General features: G+C 34.5%; 1 protein-coding gene across 7 annotated transcripts; it reads right to left on the reverse strand.

Moving 5' to 3' along the window:
• Positions 1-2,844: 2,844 nt before the first annotated feature.
• SYP61 (syntaxin of plants 61) lies at positions 2,845-20,224 on the reverse strand. 7 transcript variants are annotated; one of them, XM_086457686.1, is made up of 10 exons: positions 20,081-20,224; positions 17,503-17,708; positions 14,396-14,533; positions 14,052-14,126; positions 11,605-11,718; positions 11,168-11,281; positions 10,060-10,247; positions 9,557-9,647; positions 3,324-3,389; positions 2,845-3,225 (listed from the first exon to the last, which is right to left on the reverse strand). In XM_086457686.1, exons 4-10 carry the CDS (start codon positions 14,103-14,105, stop codon positions 3,115-3,117), a joined length of 738 nt encoding a protein of 245 aa, XP_086313812.1. In that variant the 5' UTR covers positions 14,106-14,126; positions 14,396-14,533; positions 17,503-17,708; positions 20,081-20,224; the 3' UTR covers positions 2,845-3,114. The 7 variants fall into 7 exon arrangements, 6 of the variants coding, with proteins under 6 accessions (XP_086313812.1, XP_086313814.1, XP_086313815.1 ...); XM_086457688.1 differs by lacking the exon at positions 14,396-14,533; XM_086457689.1 differs by lacking the exon at positions 17,503-17,708 and having other exon boundaries at positions 20,081-20,099.
• Between the last annotated feature and the right edge of the window lie 6,558 nt (positions 20,225-26,782).

Genomic DNA, 26,782 nt, shown 5'->3' on the forward strand with positions numbered 1-26,782 from the left:
TTTTTTTACTCCACGGAATTGCTAACTCTGATCATATCGTATTTAAATTTTAAATTGTGATATTTGATATTTCCATTAGGTTTTTGCTTACCTGCACTATCGACGGACGTTGTGGGAACAACACTAGTTCGTACATTAAATGGAGGGGACACGTGTACAGTCTCAAAGGGATTTTGAATTCAATCGAATATATCACTAACATTCGAATTCGATGGGTTCCTATTTTTGGGGTTTTCTTCGTTGCTTTCGGGGTTTTATAATGAACAGCTCTCGTTTTCATCTTTTGATTTGAGAGAAAATTTGGTGGCGTGTTATTTTTTTCTTGCTATACTTATCGGGAAATATTCAGCACCCAACAATTTGCCTAACATGTTTTGTCCTACATGGGTTAGAAGTTTTGGAATGGGCTGATTTTTGGTGAGGATCTCCTCACCAAAAAATGTTGGGCAAATTGTTGGGCAAAATGTTGGGTGCTGAACGGGACCTATACTTATCATATAGAAAAGTACCTGCTTTAGTTTGGCTGATGTTTAATTTGTTTGGGTGGGCCTGGTTTTAACGTATGAAATTTATATTGCCACTCCAACATTTTAATTATAACGCACCATCAAACGCACATTCCTTAGTCATATTGAGACGACTCAATCAATCAGAACTTGCGATTATTTGGATGAGACAAAAACTTCTTTCTTGATCCCTGAACAAGAAAGAAGAAGAAAATGAGATATATTCATCCATGTCACCTTGATCTCAACAATTTTCGAAATAATGTTTTAGGGTGTTTAGGCATGACTCTTCACATTTTAGTAAATGTTTGAGATAATATGTGTTTGTAGGCCAACGAGACATTCCTTCGTGGGTCTTCTATTATAGATTAATAAAAATGATCTCAATACCATCATTTTAAGCTTAGTCAAAACTCTAGATTTTTTTTTTTTCAAAATAGGTCATGCTCTCCAACCTTTATGGTAAATTTTATCTTTTATCTATTCAAATTGATCTTCAATCCATCATTTTGAATCTCACCTTAATCCTTATGAAAAACCCAAACCAAATTTCTATTTTGATAGAATCTTAAGGTTGAAATGAAAATTTGGGTGACAAAGGACACCTTTCTTTTTCTTTTGTTCTGATCTGGACTTTTAATCTTTCTAATGCAAATATAACAATGTTCAGTAACATATATGTATAGGTCCGTTCAGTACCAAACATGTTGGCATACATTTTGCCCAACCATTTTTTTTCCTGCATGGGTTAGAAGTTTTGAAATGGACTGATTTTTGGTGAGGATGATCTCCTCACCGTCCATCTTTTATAAACCATTTTTGATGGGGTTAGAAGTTTTGGATTTGGCTGATTTTTAGTGATGATGATCTCCTCACCGTAGAGATCATCCTCATAAAAAATCAGCCAATTCCAAAACTTCTAACCCATGTAAGACAAAAATGGTTGGGCAAAATGTTTGGTGCCGAACATTTCCCATATATATATATATATATATATAGGGCGTGGTTCGGCAGCCCTAAAGTTTGCTAAGTTTGGTGCCAAACATTTTTTGTAAATCACTTTTGATGGGGTTAGAAATTTTGAAATATGCTGATTTTTTGTGAGGATGATCTCTACCGTGAAGAGATCATCCTCACACAAAATCAGCATATTCCAAAATTTCTAACCCTAGTTTACAAGTTGAAGAATCGTGGACTGTCCAATTTTTGCAAATCGCTTTTGATGGGGTTAGAAGTTTTGGAATTGGCTGATTTTTGGTGAGAATGATTTCCTCATCATAGAGATCATCCTCACAAAAAATCAACTCATTCCAAAGCTTCTAACACATGTTTTGAAAAATGTTTGGCACCAAACTTGACAAACTTTAGGGCTGCTGAACCGTCCCCATATACATATAGGGAAATGTTCAGCAACAAACATTTTGACAAAACATGGGTTAGAGGTTTTGGAATGGGCTGATTTTTGGTGATGATGATATCTACGGTGAGGAGATCATCATCACAAAAAATCAGCCCATTCCAAAACTTCCAACCCCATCAAAAATATACGGTCCACGATTTTTCAACTTGTAAACTGGGGCTAGAAGTTTTGGAATGGGCTGATTTTTGATGAGGATGATCTCACGTCATCATCACCAAAAATCAGCCCATTCCAAAACTTTTAACCCCATCAAAAATGGTTTACAAAAAATGGACGGTCCACGATTTTTCAACTTGTAAACTGGGGCTAGAAGTTTTACCCTACACTTTAACAAGCGTGTTTTATCCTACTAGGGTTAGAAGTTTTAAAATAGGTTGATTTTTGGTGAGGATGATCTTCTAATCGTAGAGATCATCCTCACAAAAAATCAGCCCATTTCAAAACTTCTAACCCACGTAGGACAAAAGTGTTTTGTCCTACATGGGTTAGAAGTTTTGGAAAGGGCACTTTTGTCCTACATGGGTTAGAAGTTTTAGAATGGGCTGATTTTTTGTGAGAATGATCTCTACGATTAAAAGACCCTCCTCACCAAAAATCAGCCTATTCCGAAATTTCTAGTCCCATGTTTACAAGTTGAAAAATCGTGGACCGTCCATTTTTTGTAAATCATTTTTTATGGGGTTAGAAGTTTTCGAATGGGCTGATTTTTGGTGAGGATGATCTCCTCACCATAGAGATCATCCTCACCAAAAATATCATCCTCACCATAGAGATCATCCTCATCAAAAATCAGCCTATTCCAAAACTTCTAACCCATGTAGGACAAAACACGTTTGGTAAAGGAAGGGTGGTGAACAGGATATATATATATATATATATATATATATATATAAACAAAACTGTTAAAAAACCAAGAAGAATCATAAGAGCCTTGGTTTATATTTTCAATAATAGATTGTCACAAACAACAAAAGCTATACCATTAATCACGACGAGTTCATAAAAATGCAGCTATACCCGTCAACAAGGGTAGATCACTTATCAGAAGGTATCGCCATGTGAGGATTTATTAAGAACCAGAACTAGTGACCAATACATCTATGTTCCTTCCAAATTCCTAATCGTATGCCCTTCTACTATGATGTCTCTCACACATATAACCAACAGCATAAACATTCATCTCTCTGTCTACATAAAGAAGACCAAAACAAACAGAACTATAAACAGAATCACCAAAAACGCGATCATCATAATCTGGCCCTTTGCTCCAGCTTTTTTCATGACCAGTGCAACCTTTTTCTGCAAGAAATACAATTTTTTAAAAATATTAGATAATAAGATTAGACAGATATGTAAGCCCTTGCTAAGTATTATTTCAAAATATGGAGAGAAGGAACCTGAACAAAATCGAGACGATTTGAAGTACTCTCCATTTCCAAGCCAAGTTCATGTATTATCTTCTCCTGTTGCACCAGAAATTACAATTAGTAAGCATGGAACATACATTATGGATCAACTAAACCCTCTCGGGGGCTTGCTTAAGAATATATAGGAAAGTGGGATCTCACATAAATACCATGGAATAAAGCTGAGTTTCGCTCACTATAAAAGATTTTGCAATGGAAAACACTTTCCTTCATGAAATATGTTTTTTTTTTCGAATGTAATTTTTGACCGTTTGGTTGGTTGGGTTGAGACACTATAGTAAGCATGACTGCACCAAAAATTATAATTAGTAAGCACAACGGCAAAAATGATGGTAAGAAAGCTGAAACATAAATCATGGATCAACTAAACTTCTCAAGGGCTTGCTTAAGAATAAGAAAGACGAATCTTGCTACGAATAATAAAACACAACATTGGACCTACGCCCTTTAAACCCCTTCCCCCCCAACACACACACACGCACACATAAAGACGGAATGGGATTTAATCTTGCTACAAATCTTGAGAACTATTAACATGATGAATTTCTCCATGAGTAAGAAGCAGGAGGTGGTAAGCGCGAAAACTGCGAGCCCCAGGATGTCAAATTTGTTGGACCTGTCATCACTAAGTTTTCTTTGATAGCCGGTGGACAACAGGGTAGGGGTTTTAGCTAAACCTGTAGTTGCACCATGCTAAATCTCGTACTGAAATTTCATCCAATGGAGATGCAAGGCTGGAAGAAGGTGTTCAGGTTCTCAATGAGTATGATGAAGGTGATGGTAAAGGCAAAACCTTTCCTACCGGAAGCATGTCCATGTCATTTAAAATCTTATCCCCAATTTATGTATGTGTTGCGCTAGGTTACCTAATTCGTTCGACATAAAGCAAACAGCGAACCGGTTTGAATCGAACCAATACTGTACAATTCTCACTAGGGTCGTGAAGTGTAACGAACCTAGCGAACTGTGTATTTCCAACTTACTTTTACATAACGCAAACTGACTGCATGCACCTCTGACCTAGTCTTTTTTAATAGACTAATGAAAAATTACCAAATGCCGTCTTCTTTAACTAATAATTTAGAAAAGCTTAATTGTATTTTCTCAAAACCAACCATCTCCAATCTCTTTTTTACCCTACTCTTTACTTCAAGCTTCAAATGCTCTCATCTCTATCTACCTCTACGAATTGGGTTCATTCCGGAGTGGCAAATCGCAAACCTGAAGTGATTCTTTGTCATAGACTTCCCCATAATGGTATAATTTACCAAAACGAATAACATAATTGAATATCATTGAACATAAATCTCGAACATATAAGGGTGTCAACGGATACCCAATTACCCGAGGTACCCGGAACCAATTTATTGATTTTGGGCCCACCATGAGAGACTCGATTAATTTTTGGTTTGGTTATGGGTAGTAATTTTAAGGACCCATTAACAATCGAGTACCCATTGGGTAAACAGCTAAGTGGGGTACTTTTTAATTATAATTATTTTACTTTTTTAAGAGGATGTTTATATTTACTATTTAGTAGTATAATTAATTAATAATAATTACTAATTAAGTAAAGATATTTTAATTTTCAATATCTTCTCAAACAAGTAATTAATTTAACTCTCAACCCTTTCTAACGTGTCTTTCCATATTTCCTTCTCTCTCTCAAGTTTCAACTTTAAACAACTTCAAAGAACTCCACTTACAAGTTAATTTATTCTCTTCTTTAATCTTTTTAATTTAATAAAACAAATTGACTTACCATCTATGGCACTATCCAACAGAATTTTACTATTTAAAAGAAAAACTCCACCTTACAAGTTAGTTTTTTTTCCCCTATATTTGTTTTTAGCAAATATTTTTTTGATTTACCTCCTATTGAACAAAGTTTTGTTATATTAAGAAAATAAAAAATTTCACAAAATGGACAAAAACCCAAATTTTGTTTGTATGTGTGACATGGGTGTATCAGTTTGGTGTTTGGGGGGGGATGCTTGTTCCACTAATGTAGTTGCATACATATTTCTTTGTTAAATTATATCATCATATATATCTTAATTTTAAATTTTAATTATATTATTTATTAGTATTGTAGACACCCAATTTGGACAGGCCCTGCATGCAAAATGCAAAAGTCCACAAAAATTGGAATAGGCCCCAATCCTACAAAAATTCACTCATTTTTCCAATAAATAGTCTAGGGGCCCCTCTTGCTTGGCCCATGGGCTAGAAACCCACCCTCTCCTAAACCATCATCACACACCCCTCAACCCAACCCTAACCAAATGCAACTCAACCCAACCCTAACCCAAATACATACTCAACCTACCACCTAAGCCTATTAGAATTAAAACCCAACTCTATACGCACACAACTCACCACCAAGCCCATTAAACTCAAAGCCCAACCACTATCCCAAGCCCAAATCTCAACCCAAATCCAACAATCACAACCAATCACCAAAGATCATCATAAAGGGAGACATGCCACCACATCCTCCACCCTCCCAAGATAATCTAAAACTACTCCCTTACACCCCCATTCTTTTCACTAAAATCCACTCATTTCAACTCACCTAACACTCAATCTACAACCATTCCCTTACACCCCTATTCTTCTAACCACAATCCACAACTCACCTAACACTCAACCCAAATGGGTTGCAAGATCCAACCCATTTTGATCATAAACTACCCACTTACACCCCCTTCCACCACACTTAAATTACACACATCATATTCATAAACCTCACACCATTCTATCTTTTTTTCACCCTTTCATCCCACTTTACCCTAAGAGTTACCTCCAAAATCCTATAAAACCCCCCTCCTTCTCAACACAACCTCCAGACCCCAAAGTCTTGAAAATCTCTCTCAAAATTCACTTTCAACTCACTCTCAACTCTCAATCTTTACTCTACAAGCATATCAAGACTAAGTCAAAGGAGCTCACCACTTGAAGATCAAGGAAAAAAGTCAAAGAGAAAAAAGAATAAAAAGAAGAAAAAAAACCCCTTCTCTCCCCTCTCCTTTTTTTGTTTTTATTCTTCTTTAAAATTGATGTGATGCAAACCCTCTTCTACCTCCGGTAGATTGGGCTTCGGCTCGGTCGAAAGGTTAGAGGTTGAAAAAATCTTTTCTAAACATTTTCTTACACAATCTCTACACTAGTGCATGCACCACAAAAGTTAGAGACTAAGGCCTTGGGCCTTTTCCCTATGGAAATGGGCTCTTAACTAAAAGTCTACATTCTTCAAAATCGCCAAAATGTATGGACCATAGAAAGGCCTCTTCCTCAATAAGGAAGCTTTTCTTGGTTTAAACCGAAATCAAAGTCACTCACACTCAATGGCACAAAACCGATTTTTTCTGACTTTTATCCTATTTTACATGTTCCTAACTCCCTAATGTGGACCCCCTTACCAAGATCTAGGGTAGACCAATGAACCTTATCCGTATGAGAGTCACTAACAAAAAATGACTTTTTGAAAAGTACTTCCCGGGTGACCATTCACACCCTTTTTCTACAAAAGAATGGTGGTGACTCCAAACCCAAATAGGAGATTTCTTTGGACTCGAAAATCTCGTGTCTACAAGTAAATAATCTAATTGATGAACCTTTAGTATTATATTCAGATTTCTTCTTGCAAAATGTCAATGGAAAATATCAATACTATCCTAGTGGAAAATTCAAATGAGAACTCGCTTAAGAAACGAAAGAGGACATCCATTGTTTGGAATGATCTTGAAAGAAAAATGAGGAGGTTATTGCAAAGCTTAATCACTACCATAGAAAATTCAATGGCAATAGCAAGAATGGTACAAGTATATTGCATAAGCATTTGTTGTCTTGTGTACTTTATTATGTTTGTACAACAACACACTTGAAAAGGTTTCTCATTCATTAGTATTCCCGTTCCAATAAGCTTTGAAAAAATTTCATGAACTGCTACATCATTGTTATAACTATTGTCTAAGGTTATTGATGCAATTTTTCGATTTATGTTCCACTCAATTAACTTTTTGAACAAAACCTAAGCAATATTTTCTCCACTATTTTGACCTTCAACTGTTGAAAAATTTAAGATCCTCTATAATTTTCAATCACCGTCAATGTAATGTACAGTAAAAGTTGTATAACTCAACTTTTGAATCGAAGTCTACAAGTCAGATGACGGAATAATACGACATTCTAATTTATCCCCTTGTACACCTTCTCTTTCTCATACAATTTATGCAATCTGCCTTAACAGTATTACATATCACAGGCTTGAAATTTGGTTGCCTCCAACTGAGAATATTTTTAAATTCAGAATGATGAATAATGGAAAGTAAATATTCATGTAAGATAATGATCTTTGTACTGTCCTCTCTTGTTCTAATGGGATCAAACTTAAAATTTTGAATATTGACAGTTTCATCCTTTTTCGATTCACTTGCTGCTTTGAGCATTAGTTGGTCTACTTGTGATTGTAATTTCTTATAAAGTGCATAAGACAACAAATGCTCATGCAATGAACTAGTACCATTATTGCTACTACCACTCAATCTTTTACAATAGTGATTATACGTTACAATAACCTCATTATTTTTTCAAAATCATTTCACACAATAAATGTCATTTTCCGTTTCTTAACAGAGTTCTCATTTGAATATTCCCTTGGGATGGCATTGCTATTTTCCATTGACATTTTGAAAAGAATAAATCTAAAATATAATATTAAAAATTCATCAATTAGATTGAATGCTAATGAATAATACAATCAAATTTTAAAACTGAGATGTGTATGATGATAAAATTCAACGAAAAAACATGTATGCAAATACATTAGTAGAGCACCCCCCCCCCCCCCCCCCCCCCAACAAAACAAAAAAAAAACTAATCCACCCACGACACAGAAATAAAATTTGAGTTTTTGCCCATTTTGAGGAATTTTTTTATTTTCTCAATATATCAAAAATCTGTTGGATAGAGGGCAAATCAGAAAAACATTTACTAAAAAGAACAAGGAGGAAAAGAAACTAACATATAAGGTGTATAAGGTGGAGTTCTTAGTAGGGAGTTCTTTGAAATAGTAAAAATCTGTTAGAGCCCTAGAGAGTAAGTCAAAATAAAATACTTATTAAATTAAAAATATTAAAGAGAAGAAAACAACTCGTAAATGGAGTTCTTTGAAGTTGTTTGAACTTTGAAGTTGAAACTTGAAAGAGAAAAGGGAATATTGACAGACATTTTAGAAAGGGTTGAGAGTTGTATTAATTACTTATTTGAGAAGATCTAGAAAATTGAAAAATCTCTACCAAATTAGTAATTACCTTTAATTAATTATACTACTGAATAATAAATATAAGCATCCTCTTAAATAAGTAAAAAAACACTCTGCTTACCTGTTTACCAGATGGATACCCGATTCTTAATAGTCCTTAAAATGACTATCCATAACCAAACCGAAAATTAATTGGGTCTCTCATGGTGGACCCAAAACTGATAAATGGGTTCCGGGTACAATGGGTAATTGGGTACCCGTTGACACCCGTAGTGTATGCGATGGAATAGTAGGAAAAAATTAAAAATAGAAGAAAAAAAAAATGCAATTATTAAAACCAACCTAGAAAAACATCTTTTGTAAACTTTTATTTCTAATTTGATTATAATTTATTACATTTTCAAATTTAAATGTAACAAGCATGCAAAAAAGCCAAGAATGCCTAAACTCAAACATCTAGTAGAAGACAGATGCAAGTTTTTTATGATAAATAAGACAGATGTCAGTTTTAGAGAGATTTAGAGTGTAAATGTGATATTTAGAGAATAAATGTGAGCCCTTTCAAGAGTATTCGATGCTTAGACAATGGTAGGAATGGGGTATTTATGGAAGTGGTAGAATTAAAACAAAGAAAAATAATAACAATTATTGGCCAACGGTCAGAAATCTGACCATTGGAACAGTATGTGCTTGCATATTGCAGTATACAAACACATTTGACTACATTGTATTTACTAAAAGTGAACACAGTTTTAGTTTGTTATTTTTCTAAGCTATATAAAGTACCATTACCACCTAACATTATGTTTTTGTCTTCAATTTTTGCAACTAAGGCCAGAAGGATCTTTTTGAAAATAATGACTGCAACAATATTTCTTAAATAATTAATAACTGCATCAATTATGAGTCTTAAGAAATAACACGAAGGAATAGTAACCTGTCCAGTAAGTTCTTCATGTATGGTAAGACCGACACCCCCAATTCTCACCACACTTGCACTTAGCTCATCCAGTTCTTCATCCTGCTGCCTACATAAGAATCAATTGGCAGATAAGAAACATGAGTAAGAAGCAAATTTGGTTCTGCCTAACATGAGGCCTTAAATATATGCATTCACCTAGGTACCTTGATCAAACATATGGAACCCTGAACAAGAGATAAGAAATTGCAAATTGCAACAAGGGTAAAGCAATAAACCAATCCTATTGTTTCTTTTTTCATGAGAAAAATGGAACCAAATATTGGAACACAGAAAATAAATATTGTAAAAGTGGGACGAAAAAAGTAGTAAACAGCATGAAAGCAAAATGGGGAGGTGGGGAGGGAAGGGAGAAAAATTACATTTTTTTTTTTGATAAATATAAACTTTATCGAAGAGACGACAAGATATCCACAGAAGAACACAAACAAACAAAGCAAAGAAAGAGGGAGAAAAATTACTTCATGAGAAGCAGCTGCCTATCTGATTCTGATGATATGAAATCATCAGTATCTTGGGCTGCAAACTGGTTAGATCTGCCAGCATGATATGGAAGGTCATTTGGGAGCCTCATAAGCTCTTGGCGCATGCCATTTGCACTGGTAGTGGCTGACTTTCCAGATTCTACAGCTTTCTTCACGGTTGCCACCTAACAAAATTTACGACCTTTTAGGAGACCCAGATACATTTTAAAATCAGAACTAGTGAACAGAAACGAAGACCACAGATAAATGCCAAAAAAATGTAGCAAAGCCCATGAACGAACAAATTTAAGTCCAAAATTCAAATATTTCTCTAACAATCAATTTTCTTTTTATAGATAAATTGGATTCAGCAGGCGACATGTGAAGGTTGGTTTTGAACCAAGGTCTCTGGTACTACCACTAAATCTTTTACCAAATTGGCAATAATCTGCTAATAATTTGGGAAAATTACTATATAAAAAAAAAAGGGTCAAAATCTTAGTTAATTATAAAAAAAATAACATTTTTTTTTAAATTACCAAAAACAACTTAAATCGCTGGACTGTCTAGCGTTTTAGTAACTCGCTGGACACTCCAGTGTTTTATGTTGTTGTTTTTGCTTATCGTGGGTATCCCCAACCTTCGGATGAGACTAATCCCACAGTCACACACACCGCCCCCTTGGAAAGTCCTACGTGCAACTGGTTGAGTCAAGGGTCAACCGAGGGTGTTCCCAAGGAATTCATAGCTTCGTGGGGGTTTCGAACACTTGACCTACCCTTCCTGAGGAGCTTATCAAGGCTCGGCTTGCCACTAGGCCAACCACTTGGGGTTAAACAGTTTTATATTGTATTTTGCATTAAAACACCGGAAATGTCCCTCTACTATTAAGGGTTTTTAGTTGCCTTTAAATTCATAAAATAGCAGAAAACATTGGACTGTCCAACGAGTTACTAAAACTCTGGACAGTCCAACAATTTAAGTTGATTTTGGTAATTTAAAAAAAAAAATTTGTTATTTTTTTTATAATTAACAAAGATTTTGATCCTTTTTTGATAATTTCCCACAATAATTTCGAATGCTGCTAATACAATATGGATTATACCTGAGTACGAGCAGTGCTGGTCCATCTTCTTCGTTTGTCAAGCTCAGCTTCATCAATGCCATACCAAGCAGGATCTCTAGCAGCTACAGAAATTGCCTTATCCAATTCATCCACCTTCCTATCACAAAACTAAAGTGATCAGCAGCTACAGAAAGGACTAATAAAATAGTTATACTATGACTTGAATAGTTTTCAAATAACTATAGATGGACAAAAGAGTTGCCATTCGAGGTAAGCTGGTAATGAAAATTGGTACTTAAAAGTGAAACTCGTAGGTCATACAGAGGTAAAATGGGTGTAATTTTTGAAGAGCTATGCCTATTTCTGTCTTATCTTGTCCTCTGAATTTTTCATTTTAGAAAGAAAATATGTGAAAATTTTGTCCCAAAATACAAAATTAGGTAACTAAGGAATCATTCTGACTTTGGCTGCCATACCTGCCAATCAATGCTTTCACAGCTGGTAAGGAGTTCCTTTGTAAAATGAACATGCTCTCCAGTGTTAGAAGGAATATTTTCCCATCGGTGAAAAGTAGATTGCAATTTATCGATCTGACCAAGAAAATACAAAATACAAAAAAGAAGGATATAAATGCTAAAGGATGAAAAATAATAATAATAAATGAAGACATTGTCAACCATATACAACCTCAAAGCACCTAACTTCCACAGAGATGGTCGGGCATGTAGTTCAGAGGATTAGAGCACATAGCTACAAACCATGGTGTCCTCACCCACAACCAGCCCAAAGAGGAAGGACTTTCCAGTAGGAAAATTATGATGGGGATAGTGGACCCAAAGCTTGAGTGTGGATTCTTTTATCAAAATGCAATATAAATTTACAGAAAAGAAAAAGTACCAAATCTTAACTAATTAAAAGGAGTTGATAAAGATGACTCGCACCCCTCTATTAATTTGGACGATTATAACCACTCTCCAACCCCCTGGTCAATTGAATGGTTATAATAATTCGATCAAACGGTTGAACCATCCGCTCCTATTTAGGTTTACTTATGTTAAAAGAAGTGAAACCATATATATATATATATATTTGTGTGCAAGTTGAGAGTTATTGATGAAAGGAAAGGAGACATTTGGCCTACCTACAAAGAAGGGGAAAAAACAATAAAACAAAAACAAGTGGCACATAAACAAGAAACATTCCAAGGTCGAGAATGCATTGCCCTTAGGAAGCATCATAACAACCCTATCCCACATAAACAACAGATCCTCAAATTTTGTAGCACTTATATTCACTTCCTGGATTGAGCGCTCCATCCATTCAAAAACTAGATAATTCCTTTCCCTCTAAATGGCCCAACAAACTGCAAAGGTTGTTAAGCTCCAAAGAATCATTACCCTTGATAAGAATTCCAACGATTGCCAGGAATACGATTGAAGTAATCACTGATTGATTTTGAACAGTGAAAGGAAATGACCCCAAATTGACAATACAAATCTACAAGGGATAATGATATGGAAAACACTTCCTTGCTAGCCTTACAATGTGCCACGCAGCTACCAATGAGACCAATCCTAGCATTACAATATAAAGACTAGACAGTGGTCAATGGAAAATAGACTAACATGTGAATGCCATACCAAAGTAACACACAACTTTAGCATGTCAAATACACAGCATGTATCGGTTGCATGGCATCTATCAAGGACTCACAAAGATATTATATACTTTCCATCCGGCTGCACTCCCAAAAAGTGTGATATAAACAAGTTGTTTCCAGATGCACAAAGGGGGGCAAGAAGGTAAGCGTAGGAGGGTATGAGGGTATGAGGGCGTTGATCAGAAAGTGATGATCGACATTAAGAATAAATGAGCCATCATTAAAATCCAAGAGCTATCATATTGACAAAGGACCCACTCAGGCGATAAAAGCTAGATAAAGTGCACAGATAAGGAGAGAGAGAGAGAGATAGAGAGCGTGTGCATGTGGCATTTTCGTTGTTTCCTATCTAAGCAATAGTTCATAGACCATTGGGGGAAAGGAAAGGGCTTCTGATTCTAGCACATCACTCACCTAGACCTACTTGGTACTCCTCTCCTCCCTTTCCTCACTAATATTCTAGGTTCCCCTTGCACCTCTTCTATGGTTTGTTACAACAGCACTCCAACATCATTTACTTGGTTTAAGTAGGGAGCCTGCATCACTTGGTACCCATGACATGTGTAGGCGACCCTTTCTTCACACGTTGCTAGTCCTATCCGTACCATTACAAAGATGGAGTCAATCCAGAAAGAAAAGAAAATTTTATAACAATAGGAGGACGAATTTTCTGCACATGATATGGAAAAGAAAGTTTGCATAGACAGGTTCTTTCTACACGTGGCAGCTGATGTCACAAGCCCAAAGGTATTCGTGTGTTTCAAAACTTCATCCTCACCTCATGAGGTAATTTTGGGCCAAATAGTTCAGTGAGACAGAAAAAATAGGCATATTTGTTTTACCTTTTTTATTATTTGAAAAAAAATTCCAAAAATTTATCGACAACACTCGAGAAGTGCAACATGTAGGGTTTTTTTTTTTTTTTTGATAGGTATAGGGTTAGTGGTCAGCATATGAAGTTGGGTTCAAGGAGGTCTGAACCTAGGACGTGGGAACAACATTCCAAACATCTCACCACTTAAGTGCAACATGTAGGTATAGATATGACATGGGCAAGAGCACTAACTATGTGGCCAATCCAGAAGGCTTTTCGATCTGCCTGTATCCCGTGAGTGCAACAAGAAAATTTTTGCCAAATAAAATGCTTAAAATGAAAATTTTGAATTAAAAAAAGTTCCAACCGACCGTGATTGATGCGAACAAATAGCAGAACTACTTGAAGTCCAGAAAGAAAGAAAAAAATCATATGTAATTTGCACTTACAGATTCCTGAATCTCTTCTTTAACAATATAAAATGGATCCTGAGCTGAAGACATCTTATACCCTTTCACATTCTCCTGCCAGGTTGGGAAATGTATGCTTACATAAATAAACAAAAAAGGTAAAACACATAAAAGTTAGCAGTCGTAGATGGCTAATATTGGGTATTAGGTGAAACCAAGCAAATATAAAGTTTAGGCACCATTTAAAATGTAGAACGAGGAAATGACAGAAGACTTCCCTCAGAGAAAGAAAGATGCAACTACAGTAATGTAAACAGAAAGAGGACCAACAGAATATTAGAATGAAAAGATTTCTTAATGACTTTCAATCCCAAAAGATTTACACTTCTCTTAGAGTAAGCTCGTATTTTGAAAAGACTGATAAGTTTGAGCTGATTTCCTTTAGTGGGTTAGCTTCATCAACATCATGGGATGTGATCAATCTACAGATCTTCCGCACTAGGGAAAGATGAAATTACGTCCTGCGATTGAATGAAAGAAATTATATTAAACCACCAAAGGAAAAAATGCAAGGACTTTTTTTCATTTGCAAAGGCATTTTGCCCTACATCAAGTGGATTTATGGATTAGTTATTGATAAGTACATGTCCTTAATAGCATTCTTAGAATATGCGAGGGTCCGATCACTTATGTATTACTACTTGCCCATTTGGAGAGAATAACTTGGGCATGACCTTTGAAATTGACTTTCTACAAGATTTGTCATCTAGGAGTAACATGTTAACTTGAAAGAGGACAAATTTTTTAAAACAACGCTACATACAACTTCTAACAGAGTTTTTTTTCTACATGGCAATTAAGCTAGCAGGCCCCAAGGAGACCCCACAAGTTTTGCCACATTAGCATCTCCTAGTGTGGTTATATTCATAGTAACAAAGTTCAGATTCAGTAATTATTTGGTGGGCTTCAATTCGGTTAATTTGGATAAATTCATAAAAGTCCTATAAAAAAATCGGGAAAATTTCAAGAAATATAAAACGATGTTTTTGGATTTATTACCAAAATCCATATTCTTCACCCCCTTAAAACCCTATGTTGTTCTTGAGATTTGAGTGTTGAAGAAAATAAAATTTTGAGGCTGAAGAGTAAAAGTTTTTACCATATGTCGCAATCAATCGATAAGTCATAGACTAATTCGCCGAATTAATCGGCTAGTCCCTTATTCGGAGAATTTTACAAATTTTTGGAACAATTCAGAGAATTTTGTGACTATTGTTAGATTCATTCCAATAACACTATGCAAAATGGGAAAATGCATTTTTTTTTACTTTCCTTTTCAGTAAAATGAGTGGATGCAAGGTCACTACTGCATGGAAAACATGTATCGTAGGGGTATGATGTCAACAAATCATTGCTCATGTGGCCAATCCAAAGGGTTGTTTATAAGAAAAAAACCACCACTCCAATGAAGAGATCTGAATAGTCACCTTGAAAACCCTTTTTCCCTTTTTTTATTTTTATTTTTTTCAAATTGAACTTAATTCACAAAACAAAAAATGAAAAAAAAAAACAAAAACAAAAAATTTATGGCTGAATGTAGAACTAGAAACTTGTAATTTCTGTCAATTACATTTTCTATAAGCCGCAACACAAAAGGAAACTCTAGTTAAGAGTTCTGGATGTCACCCCAGAAACTTCCCAATTTTTTTCTAAAAGAAAGGCTTGATTAACAAAAAGGAGGCCTAGATATGATTGTGTGTTATAGCCAGATGTAGAACTAAACTCCACCATCTGTGAAACTTATAATTTCTCTAAACCTAATATTTTTTCACTAAAACATAAACACAAAAGAAAACTGCAGAAGTTCAGATTCTCATGTGATTTCTTCCTTCCACTTACAGGCAAAACGATCTGTATGAATTAATCTGAATATATTTCCAACAAGAATAAATCACAAACCCCTAATTCCTAAATGAGAAATACAAAAAAAACCCTAGATTCAACATTAGCATTTGAAGCTCCAAAATCTACATTGAAATACCTGAATCTCAGAATCTAGATTTACAATTAAAGAGACTAATATGAGAAATTGAATCAAACTTGTAAATTTCAAAGAGAAATGAGAGATTAACACGTGAAAAGATACTAAACGAGCAAATCAGAAGAACTAAAATCAAATAAAAAAAATTGGAGAAACTTACAAGAAGGTCTCTCCGTCGATGAGAATCCAGAGAACCCCTCTGTCGACTGTGTGAGGATTTAGTTTAAAATTCAAGAACTCGATTCGTGAGTCCAACGAGTCGAGTTAACTCGAAAACTCGAGAGTCGACTCATTAAAATAATATAATTAATATACTCAAAATACATTTAGGCTATGTTTGGATTGAGAGAAGAGAAGAGAAACCTAGTTTTTCTCCACCATGTTTGGATTGAAAGAGGAGAAGAGAAAGAATCAAGTTTCTCCTGTTTGGTTAGCATTCATAAGAGAAGAGAAGAGAAGAGAAGAAAATGATTTTGTCAAATGACTAGTATACCCTTCATAGTCTAAAGAACAAAATTCTACTTGTACGATGATACAAAATATAAACACTTAAGAACATAATAAATATTCATCTTCCAACCAAATATCATACCAAGAAATTATTTTTGGTCAAATGACTATTATACCCTTCATAATCTACAAATAACCATTGTACTCTACTAAAGAGTCGATAAATGAGTTGAGCTGTAAGAAATTATTTTTAGTCAAAAGACTATTATTCCCCTCACCTAAAACAGTCGTGCCAAAATCCATGTCAATATATGACTCAAAGAATCAACAACCAAGCTCTATTTGGAGATGGAAGTATAACAACACCCTTCATGAAAATTGCAAGGAAACAATAAAATGAATTGACTTCAAAAACTCCATTATCAGTCTTTGAGCATAATCCTACTGTTTTCTTGTAAGAGGGACAAAGGGAGATCTTAGGATTATGATTAATGAGACTCACTAAAGAATCGATCTCCCAGCCATTAATATTTTTCCTAAAGAAGCATTGCAACAGCATCCTAGCATACGATCCTACAAGTATGACATGAGCAAATTCCATTAATAGTGAATTCTTCCAGCATTTAACGCAAACTCTGTAGTCCAATGGGCGTGATAACCACAACGAATAAAATCTATAGTTGGCAGACCAACAATGTCTATAATGGATCATCGAAGATGCTAAATTCTAATACATAAACTTAAGTCAGGCTGGGCTACCCACAATTCGAAAACTCAAATCCCACATACTTCTACTTGGTGAATCCAGCGATGACTTGGTAGAGATAAAATAAAGATAAATCAATAACTATAATATTACAATCTAAATATTCAATAACTATAATATCTAGTTTGTGTAGCTGAAATTTTTTCAGGACACCCTTATAGCCATAGCTGAAAAACAAAACCTCCCTAAACAGTATGGTATTGACTTGGTTCTAGAGTGAAATAGATACTTACAAACAAATCGGTACAACAAGATAGCAGACCAAAGATGATATGCGAATGCAATATAGGCCTTATCTATTTTGAGCTTCAATCTAACTGTTGAAGTGATCACGGGCAAGTTCGTTATGACTTCACTGATTTGCTGGAGCCCTCTTATCTGCTGACTTGGACTTTCTGTTCAGGGTGGGCACACTTTGATCCAATTTGTTCCTTTTAGTCTTCATGGATATCAGAAAACAACTAATATTAGGACCTTAAAGCTTGTTTCTTTATCAGATTAAAGCAACAAGAACAGTACCAGACCACTTATTACAAATCATTCTCAACAATAAAATTTGAACCCAAACGAAAAAGTTAGATCAATGCAAGCTTCTTGAGTATTGTTCATGACACATTAACTGGCTTCAAAAGCTCACAAACACACAAAATGATTCAATGGAACTAAAAATTGAGGAAACACAAATATTTTGACCATCACAAAACAAGAAACTCCATTTTCATGTCTATCATTCTTCCTAGTCCCTAGTAAACTCTAGTCAGCACGAAACCTGTGATAAGAACATCAATTTTAACTCAGTTCTCAAAAGCCATTCATGAGAGGGTTTTAATTCTCACCTGTGTGTCATTACATAAAAAGCAATGAGGTTCTGAGTGAAACTTGGATCAAGTAGGTACAAGGATAAATCTAATAGTATTTGGTGCGAAAGGTGAACAAAAGTTGAACTACCCATGACTCAAAATCATAAATCTTATCAATCCATTAAGTTATTCTCATAGAATTAAGGAATTTGACATCCCGAAACAATTGGGTATGATTGGAACCATTAATCAAGTAGTTGCATGGACTAATTTAATTGTTGTTTGGCTCAAATGAGAGCAAAAGATAAACATATAAATGCGCGTGTGTGGGTAGAATCAAAATATACAAGAATGACACATAGAATATATATAATGCAGCTATTGTCTCATTCACAATGGTGGACTAGTAGTATTAGTATTTGGAGGAGGGGATGAAGTTGAAGGTGGTGATGGTGGTGGACTAGTAGTACTAGAAGTTGGTGGGACTACAGTAGGAAAGGAATTTAGAGAAGGAGATGTAGACATCATCTTCACCAAACCACACAATCTCCAAATCTCATTTGATATAACTTACAAAATTAGCTATAAAAATCCCCCCCAAAATTAGTGATCTTTTTTTTAGATCTCACCAGTTGTAGAGAGCCTTGACTGATACCATATCAGCAATCTATTTTATTAAGCAAAACCCAAATCTCTAAACTCTCAACAACAAATTCCCAACCACCAAACCCAAATCAGTATCACACCATGTTCGACTTTTGAAAGCTGAGGGTTGGATTTCCGAAAGCAGCATAAATATACCCATCTTGTTTGTGGTCATGTCTTACATGTTTTTCTCCCAATGTCCGTAGAGGCTATTGTTTTGTAGCTTTTTGGAACATTGGTTTACGTCTGTAATGGGTTCACTACCTCCAGATATTGTAATTTTATTTAAATCAAAGGCACATTTGACTTGTGAAAATTTTGACATATGAAAATGGAATATGTGATAACAAAATCAATTGAGGGCTCTATCTATGACAAAATTTTCCTAATTTTTCTATGAATTTTATTCCATTTTCTGTTATGTAAGAACTGCACATGCACTTGGATATATCACATGAAATCAAATCCTTATACTTTTATTTTGTTCCAATGGGATTTGGATCTTGAGTATATAATTAACCATTGCAGAGGCAGAATATCAGAGTTATGCATAGGATGGATATCTTCTTAAAATATCCAAATTTTAGATGGACTACATCTGCAAAAATTTGTTGTTCAGAGAGCCTAAAAATGTGCTAAATTGTTTCTTATGCAATAGGGAACCCACTTAAACGATCAAGTACAGGAGTTAGATACTATTTGTGACCACTTCAAGGACACCTGATACAAGATTGCACATCTGAAGTTGGGACCTAGATCACCTCAACTGGTACAGAAACACACAAATCTAAAGAAAATGACTAAATTCCAAAACTTTCAGGAGAAAATGCAACAAACCCAGACCATCAAAATGGGACAATAGAACTCTGATTTTTATCCCACATCTTTTCCGAATCCCTTCCAGAAATGTAGTAAAGTAAAATTCTCACAAAATGTTCAAGATAATCTAATTATAAAATGTATTATTATTAATGAAGCCTCGTTCCAAAGCTTATGTACTCGTTAATGAAGCCTCTTTCGACAGCCCTATTTTCTACAAATCGAAATACACAGAATTCTGTGCAAATCTTCCAAAACGATCTACACAGAACCCATGAATCAATCGTTAGAAACCCATGTCTAAAACAGAACTGTAAACTATTTGATTACTAACACCATCTCAACCTACAATTTTTCACATATAATCCATAAAAATACAATTTAAAAAAAAAAAAAAACGATCATACTTAATAAGAACAAATCTACAGTAAAAACTGAACCCATTTCACAATTTCAACATATTTATTACTAATTTTCAAATGATACTCTTCTGGTTTTTTGAAAAGAAATCAGAAGAATGAGAGAGAGAGAGAGAGAAAGAGGATACCTCAGGTCGTCTCCTACTCGAGGTCGCCTCCTTCGTTCCAATCTCCAGGATTTCTGAAATTAGATTAAATGTGATCATTTACTTCGGGTGTAAGCAGTAATAGTTGGCCTGCCAATATTATCAATCTTTGAAAATTTTGAAAATAATGAGAGACAAGCTTGAAATGTAAAACTTCTTTCACTTCTCTTCCCTCCTCTTCTCTCCCCCACATAACAATCTAAACAGGAGAAAAGGAGAGATAATTATATATTTTCTCTTCTCTTCTCTCAATCCAAACATGCCCACATCCGTCTTTAAACTCCAAGGATTGTTTTTTTTAAAGTTGTTTAACGCTGTGTTTGGATTGAGGGAAGGGAAGGGAAGAGAAACTCATTAAGGGAAGGGAAGGGAAGGGAAGAGAAGACTAGTTTCTCTTGACCCTGTTTGGATTAAAAGAGAAGAGAAGAGAAAGAGTTAAGTTTCTCCTGTTTGGTTAGGATTCATAAGGGAAGAGAACAGAAATTATTCTTGTCAAATGACTATTATACCCTTCTTAGTCTAAAGAACAAAATTATACTTATACAAAGATACAAAATATAAACACCTAAACTCATTTATAAAGAATATGATAAATATTCATCTTCCAACTAAATATTATACCAAGAAATTATTTTTAATCTAAATGACTATTATACCTTTCATATTCTACAAATAACCTTTGCACTTAAATTAATAGCAACTTTCTTTAGTTAGGAAAAATTATTTAAGGGACTCGCAAAAGGACTTTTTACTATCGACTTCACGACTAATTGGTAGCATGTGTAATGTACATCAGAGCAACTCCAACCTATAAAGAAGATACTCTCTTCTAAATCAATTTGAATTCCAACTAAGTCATAATTTTAAATCTCTAAATCTCGGATTAAATGAAAATGATTGGAAAAAGAAATTATATTTCAAACATGTTACATAGAAAGATGGAAGTCAAAATGACATTTATATATGAAAAAAATGGGTATTTAAATAAATGAATTGTTATTTAGAGATTGTTTTTAAATTTTTCTGGCACATCTAGATTTAGAGCCATGACATGTTAGAGATTTATAATTGTGGGCTCTCAGGGATTTAACTTTTAAGACTAAAATGACTCTTATCATATTAAATTTAAATATAGAAGTGAGGCATTTATCATGATCACTTAAATTTTTGGTGTCAAACTACTTCAATTTGCCTTCTCGCGTTACAATAGTAAAGATCTGATTTATGACTCAACTTAGGCCTTCCACTGAACTTTTGGGTGATAAAAAAGAAAGTGAAACATCTTGTGGTCTCAAACCCCAACCTACTGATGTAGAATTAGTTTGTTTACCAAACAGAAACTCTTTCAATAATTAGTAGATCCAACTTGATGAACCCAATTGATCAATCTATCCGGGTTAGGTGCATGGATTGCACACCAATTCAATGCTGAGACCAATTAGCATTAAAGATTAGTTTAATATCAATCATTTGTGTTGAACAATAATTGTAAGTCAACAAACATAGAGCTAACAAAGAATTAACCGAAAAACAAAAGATTTGCGAAAGCCTCATGTTACAGACACATTGATTTGGTATGATTGATGTAAAAGAATATAGATCACAATCTCAATTTGGTTCTGAACACATCTCCATGGACTTTTTTTTTTTTTTTGATAATTGTAATATATTAATAAAAAGGAGAGAAACAACAATCAAGGAGCCCGAGATGACCTCTAAAAGAAACCAAACAAGGAAAAAAATCAAAAATCACAAAAAAGTGTTCCATCTAAAAACAAAGTCTTCAAAAGTAATCCCATCAAAGTCTATGTTTTGTTTTGACCAATGGTACAATAGGCCCAAGATCTCCAAAAAACCACCGTGAGAGCTTCTACTCTTACTATTGAACACCCTGTTATTTCTTTCGGTCCAAACCCCCCAAGCAATAGCCGATGGAAGCATCACCCAAAGGAATCTTTTTTTGGATGAAAAGATATTACTATCCCACTCTTCTAACACCCATGGACTTTTTTTGGTGTTGGATCATTTGGTCCTTTGTCCCGCTGCTCAGATGTGAAGTAAAGCCATCCGTCCCAGAATCCCACTAGAGTGGTTTTCACTCGGAAAGGCAACTTCCCAACTACTGACCATTTCTGTAAAATTGTCAACAAACCATGAGATTGAAAGGTAACACCGAGAGTAATTATAGCAATAATAATTCTATTTAGAGAACCAATAATAGATGATCTAGGTAGGTCAACTGTTCATCATTCACAAAACAAGGTAAAATGAAACAAGTTTCTGCCACTCTCGTGGGTTGTTGCTTTGGTGTATTTATATACCAAAGCAACATAATTTAGTGTCTAAAGGCAGCAATATGTTGCAAGATATATATAGCAGAGGAACGAAAAAATGGATCTTGTGATATAGAGATCGGTAAATTAAAGGACAAGTTCAATACCAATGTATCTAAATGAAATTGGAACATTTCTCCAACAAGGGTCATCTTTTTGGTCTCTGGATGCTTATCTGTTGTGCCTCCCACAAGAACAATGGAGTTGTTGATAATAGCCCATGCAAATTCTATATGGGAGTTGGGCTTTGGCATGGAGGGCATAACTTTCCACTTCATTTCCCCGTCCAGCATGTAAACATCATCATATACTACCTGGAAATTGAACGTTAAATTTGTAAACACACTGAAGAAGAAAAGGCATGGAAAGGGTCCATAACACCATAGGCGGCACCCAAAAAGGTTCCTGCTTTCCATATGGTGGTAGACATTTTAGAAAACCAAAAGAATGAGAGAGAGAGGTCGTCTCCTACTCGAGAGAGAGGTCGGCTCCTTCGTTCTGTAATCTGTACACCTCTAGGGTTTCTGAAATCTGTTTTACTACTTGGGGTGTAAGTAGTAATAAACGGCCTGTCAATATCTATTTCTTTGAAAATTTTACAAAAGAGTGAGGACAAATTGGAATCAAAATTTTGTTCCCTTCCCTCCCTCCTCGTCACTCCGATTTTGGGGGGAACAAAATTTTATCATTTTTTTCCCTTCCCTTCCCTCCATTTTTTCTTCTCTTCCCTCCTCACTTAACAATCCAAACAAGAGAAAAGAAGAAAAATTGCAAATTTTCTCTTCCCTTCCCTCCCCTTCCCTCAATCCAAACACAGTGTAAGAGTGATCTTACCAAAAATAAAAAATAAAAAATAAAACAACTATTACAAAAAAGTCAGACTAGCCTCACTAAGTTAGTAAGGATTTCAACTTTACTAAGGGTACTAAGGGTCCTTGGGATCACCTTGTGACAACAAAAAACATATCCGATGCTTCAAAATTGTAGAGGATAAAATTCTATGAACTTTAAAAAAAAAATCAAAAAAATTATTTTTCACAGTTGAATTTTAATTTTAAAATTTGAAAGTTATGCTTCCGTCCATTTTCAAAATCTTATATCACCCAAGAAAATTATTTTTTGAATTTCATTTTCAATTTGAACTTTTCGATGAAATTTAGAGGCATGTGTTGTTGGATTTCTAATGTGGTAATCCTTGTGAACAAAACAACTCTTAGCAAGACTTAAAATCTTACTCAGTTAATAAGAAAAATGTTTCTTATTACAAAAACATCCCACCCAAGTTGGAGGTCACTCCATCTTCTCTCTCACCACACACAATGTCTCTTTATAAACACATTAAAAGCTATTTAGAGATTTAATTTTGTTTGGAACATAAAAGCATAAGGAGGACATTTCTATTAAGGTAAATTGAAGATTTGGGTTAATTAAAAGAAATTCAATTGATCTTTCTTTCTTCATCATCATCGTTAAATCTCACAATCAATTAATTTTTTGTTAGCTTATTTTTAAATCTTTAAAAGAAGAATTTTCTTAAATATGTTTTGAATTTAATTTTTTTTTCTTGTTTTTAAGTTGATTAACCTTATTATTTATTGAAAATTATTTGCATGTTAAAATTATTATTACTATACATTTGATCATCCCATAATATGAATGTTTTCTATCCTGAGATAATATCGTAGTTCAATTCGGTTCATGGAAGAACTGAAATTAATGGGTTCTTGTAATCTTCAAATCTTGATTAGGGATGAAGGAAATGTGTCGTAACTCATTTTAACGGTCCTCACATGCATGATGATTATGTCATAAGTAGAGTTTGTCCATCAATGATCCAGGATGTGAATCTGTTTGGACCTATAGGAAAATTGTGCACAAAACTTCCATAATTTTTTTTTTAAAGCAAGATGTGTCATTGATTATATCTCATTTGTAACTCACTACATGTCATTTTCCTTGTGATACGTATCATTGGTTTGGGTGAGTTACTAATAAGGAACCTATATTTAAGAGCAACCCCAACCAAGCTCTAAGCTCTAAATCTCTTAATTTAGAGATAACTGCAACCCACCTCTATTTTAGAGAAAATCCCTCAAAATCATCGTTCACGTCTTCTAATATAAAGACCTTGACAAATTTTAATGGGCATTTCAAAATCACTATTCACCTTTTATAAATACTTATTTTATCCTATTTCTCCCATAAGTATCATTTTTGACATTCTCTTCTCATACAATTTATATCCACCTTTCAAGTGAATGAATAGTATTTACTAAGAAGGGACTGGCTGGAGTTAAAATGGGTTCAGAGGTGAGCCTTTTTTCTAAATTTAGAGAAGACTTCAATTTGGAGTAAAAAATTAGAGACATGGGTTGCAACCCATGTAACTAGTAAGCATTTAGGTTTAACGAACTTAGGCCTGATGGTTAGGTTGATATGAGCTTGGGTTGAGGGCTTTGTCACTTGGTTTGAGCCTGGATTTACCCTCCAACCCTCCTAGGTTGTAGCACTTGTTGCAAGATCTCGAGCTAGTGCAAGATTTTTGCATCTACAGAACTTATTAAAATAGAAGATGATAGGATTTTGAATAAAAAAATTAAAGGATTTCTACAAGGGAATAGGCGAGCTTGAAATGATAGATTGAAACTAAGGCCTTAAAAAATATGCAATACCTTTGAGATTCGACATCTCAAACTTCCTTATTATGAACATTGAACTCTGGATAACAATTACAAAGGCTATACAAAAAATAATAATAAAAGAACGACATAAAACCTAATAATAATTTGGCAATGCATATGTCCAAGTCCACAAGGGGAGTAATTTACTAAATTTCGGATAGAAATTATAATCTTGATTTTTTTCCTTATCTAGCCTTCAAAACCTTTTGAAACCCTATTTTCCTAATATTTATTTAGGTTAAGCAAGCAAGGGATTAATGGTTAACAGAGGTGAAGATGGGTTCAACAAGATTTGAACCTAGATCATGGTATCAACTCTCCTCAACCCCTTACCACTTAGCTAAGTGGTACCTTGAAAAACCATATTTTACCTATTTGACCACATTCTTCCATAATCCAAGAAACAGAGTTACAATAAAATATATACCTAGAATTTTTAAATAAATAAATTGACACTAGGACTCACAATTCGGTACAAGTGATACATTTATGATGTATATACATTGTATGACTCATGATCAATCACCAACTAGAAGATCAATCACACAAGGCAATGCTTAATTTGTTGTTCACAAATAGTTACATTGAGAGTGAGTTACCTAAAAAAGGAAGTTGGTGGAGTAAAACCATAAGAGCGGGAGAGAGAGAGAGAGATGGTGACATGAGAGTGGGAGGTAGTGAAGGTGAGATGTATGATTGTATGGGATAGTTGCTGAGTGGGACAATCGTGTAGGTGGGAAACGAAATGAGATAACGGGAATTAAAAGAATTTTCTCGAGATATGTTTGTTTATAAAATGCTAGGGACAACGTCCTGTTTTATAGTATATATAGGGAGCAGGTCATGGGAGAATAATTATGACAAAATTTATGATAATAAGTTTTTATAAATCATTTTTAATGGAGTTAAAAGTTTTTGAATGGGCTGATTTTTTGTATGAAGATGATCTCTATGACGAAGAGATCATCCTCACCAAAAATCAGCCCATTTCGATAACTCTAATTCATATAACATAAAAATCATTTACAAGATTTTATCACAATTATTCTCCTCGAACCGTCTCATATATATAAAATAAATATTTATGTAAGTCATCCGTGCCAAACAGCGAGCAAGTGTGACCTTGCAAAAATGAGGACATGCTGCAATCTGATTGGTTGAAAGAAAAGATTCCAATGTCCCAATTCATGTTAAGGGCATGTAGGTAGTTATATTTTGTAAGTAGGAATGTAGGATCTATGCTTGTGATGTGACATCGTGGGCGGACCACACCTAGCAAATGGGCTCCCCTAATTTTTTTTTAAGTGGTATGCTTTTGTACTTCAAAGAGTTGGTTAGATGCCAAACCACATGTCTCCTTTTTCATGCCACATGACACAAATCTAAAGTCCCAAAATGTTTAGCCACACAAAAAAAATCAACCTGATTGGAGGACTCGGCCAATTAAATTGGAAACACACTCTCGCATCTAGAGGCGTAAATGAATACATCGATTTAACTGGTATAAAAGATCATGATTCTAGATCTATTTTCTTGGATCTCAATTAATTGAGAACATAATCAATAGAAGAAAATTTTTGATAGTTTTAATTTTGATTTCATTGGAATCGTATTAATTGAAAATAAATATTGATAGAAATTAAGAATCAAAATATTTTGGAGATATTTTA

This window comes from Akebia trifoliata, chromosome 11 (assembly GCF_017979445.1).
Source record: "Akebia trifoliata isolate Shusen 1 chromosome 11, ASM1797944v1, whole genome shotgun sequence".
Taxonomy (NCBI): domain Eukaryota; kingdom Viridiplantae; phylum Streptophyta; class Magnoliopsida; order Ranunculales; family Lardizabalaceae; genus Akebia; species Akebia trifoliata.

Excerpts from the sequence above, each read along its gene's own strand:
- SYP61 (XM_086457688.1), bottom strand. The coding sequence starts at position 14,105 with ATGTCTTCAGCTCAGGATCCATTTTATATTGTTAAAGAAGAGATTCAG. Across the intron at positions 3,390-9,556 it reads ATGAAGAACTTACTGGACAG|GAGAAGATAATACATGAACT; the intron begins GTTACTATTCCT and ends CTGGTGCAACAG. Across the intron at positions 3,226-3,323 it reads ATCGTCTCGATTTTGTTCAG|AAAAAGGTTGCACTGGTCAT; the intron begins GTTCCTTCTCTC and ends TATTTCTTGCAG.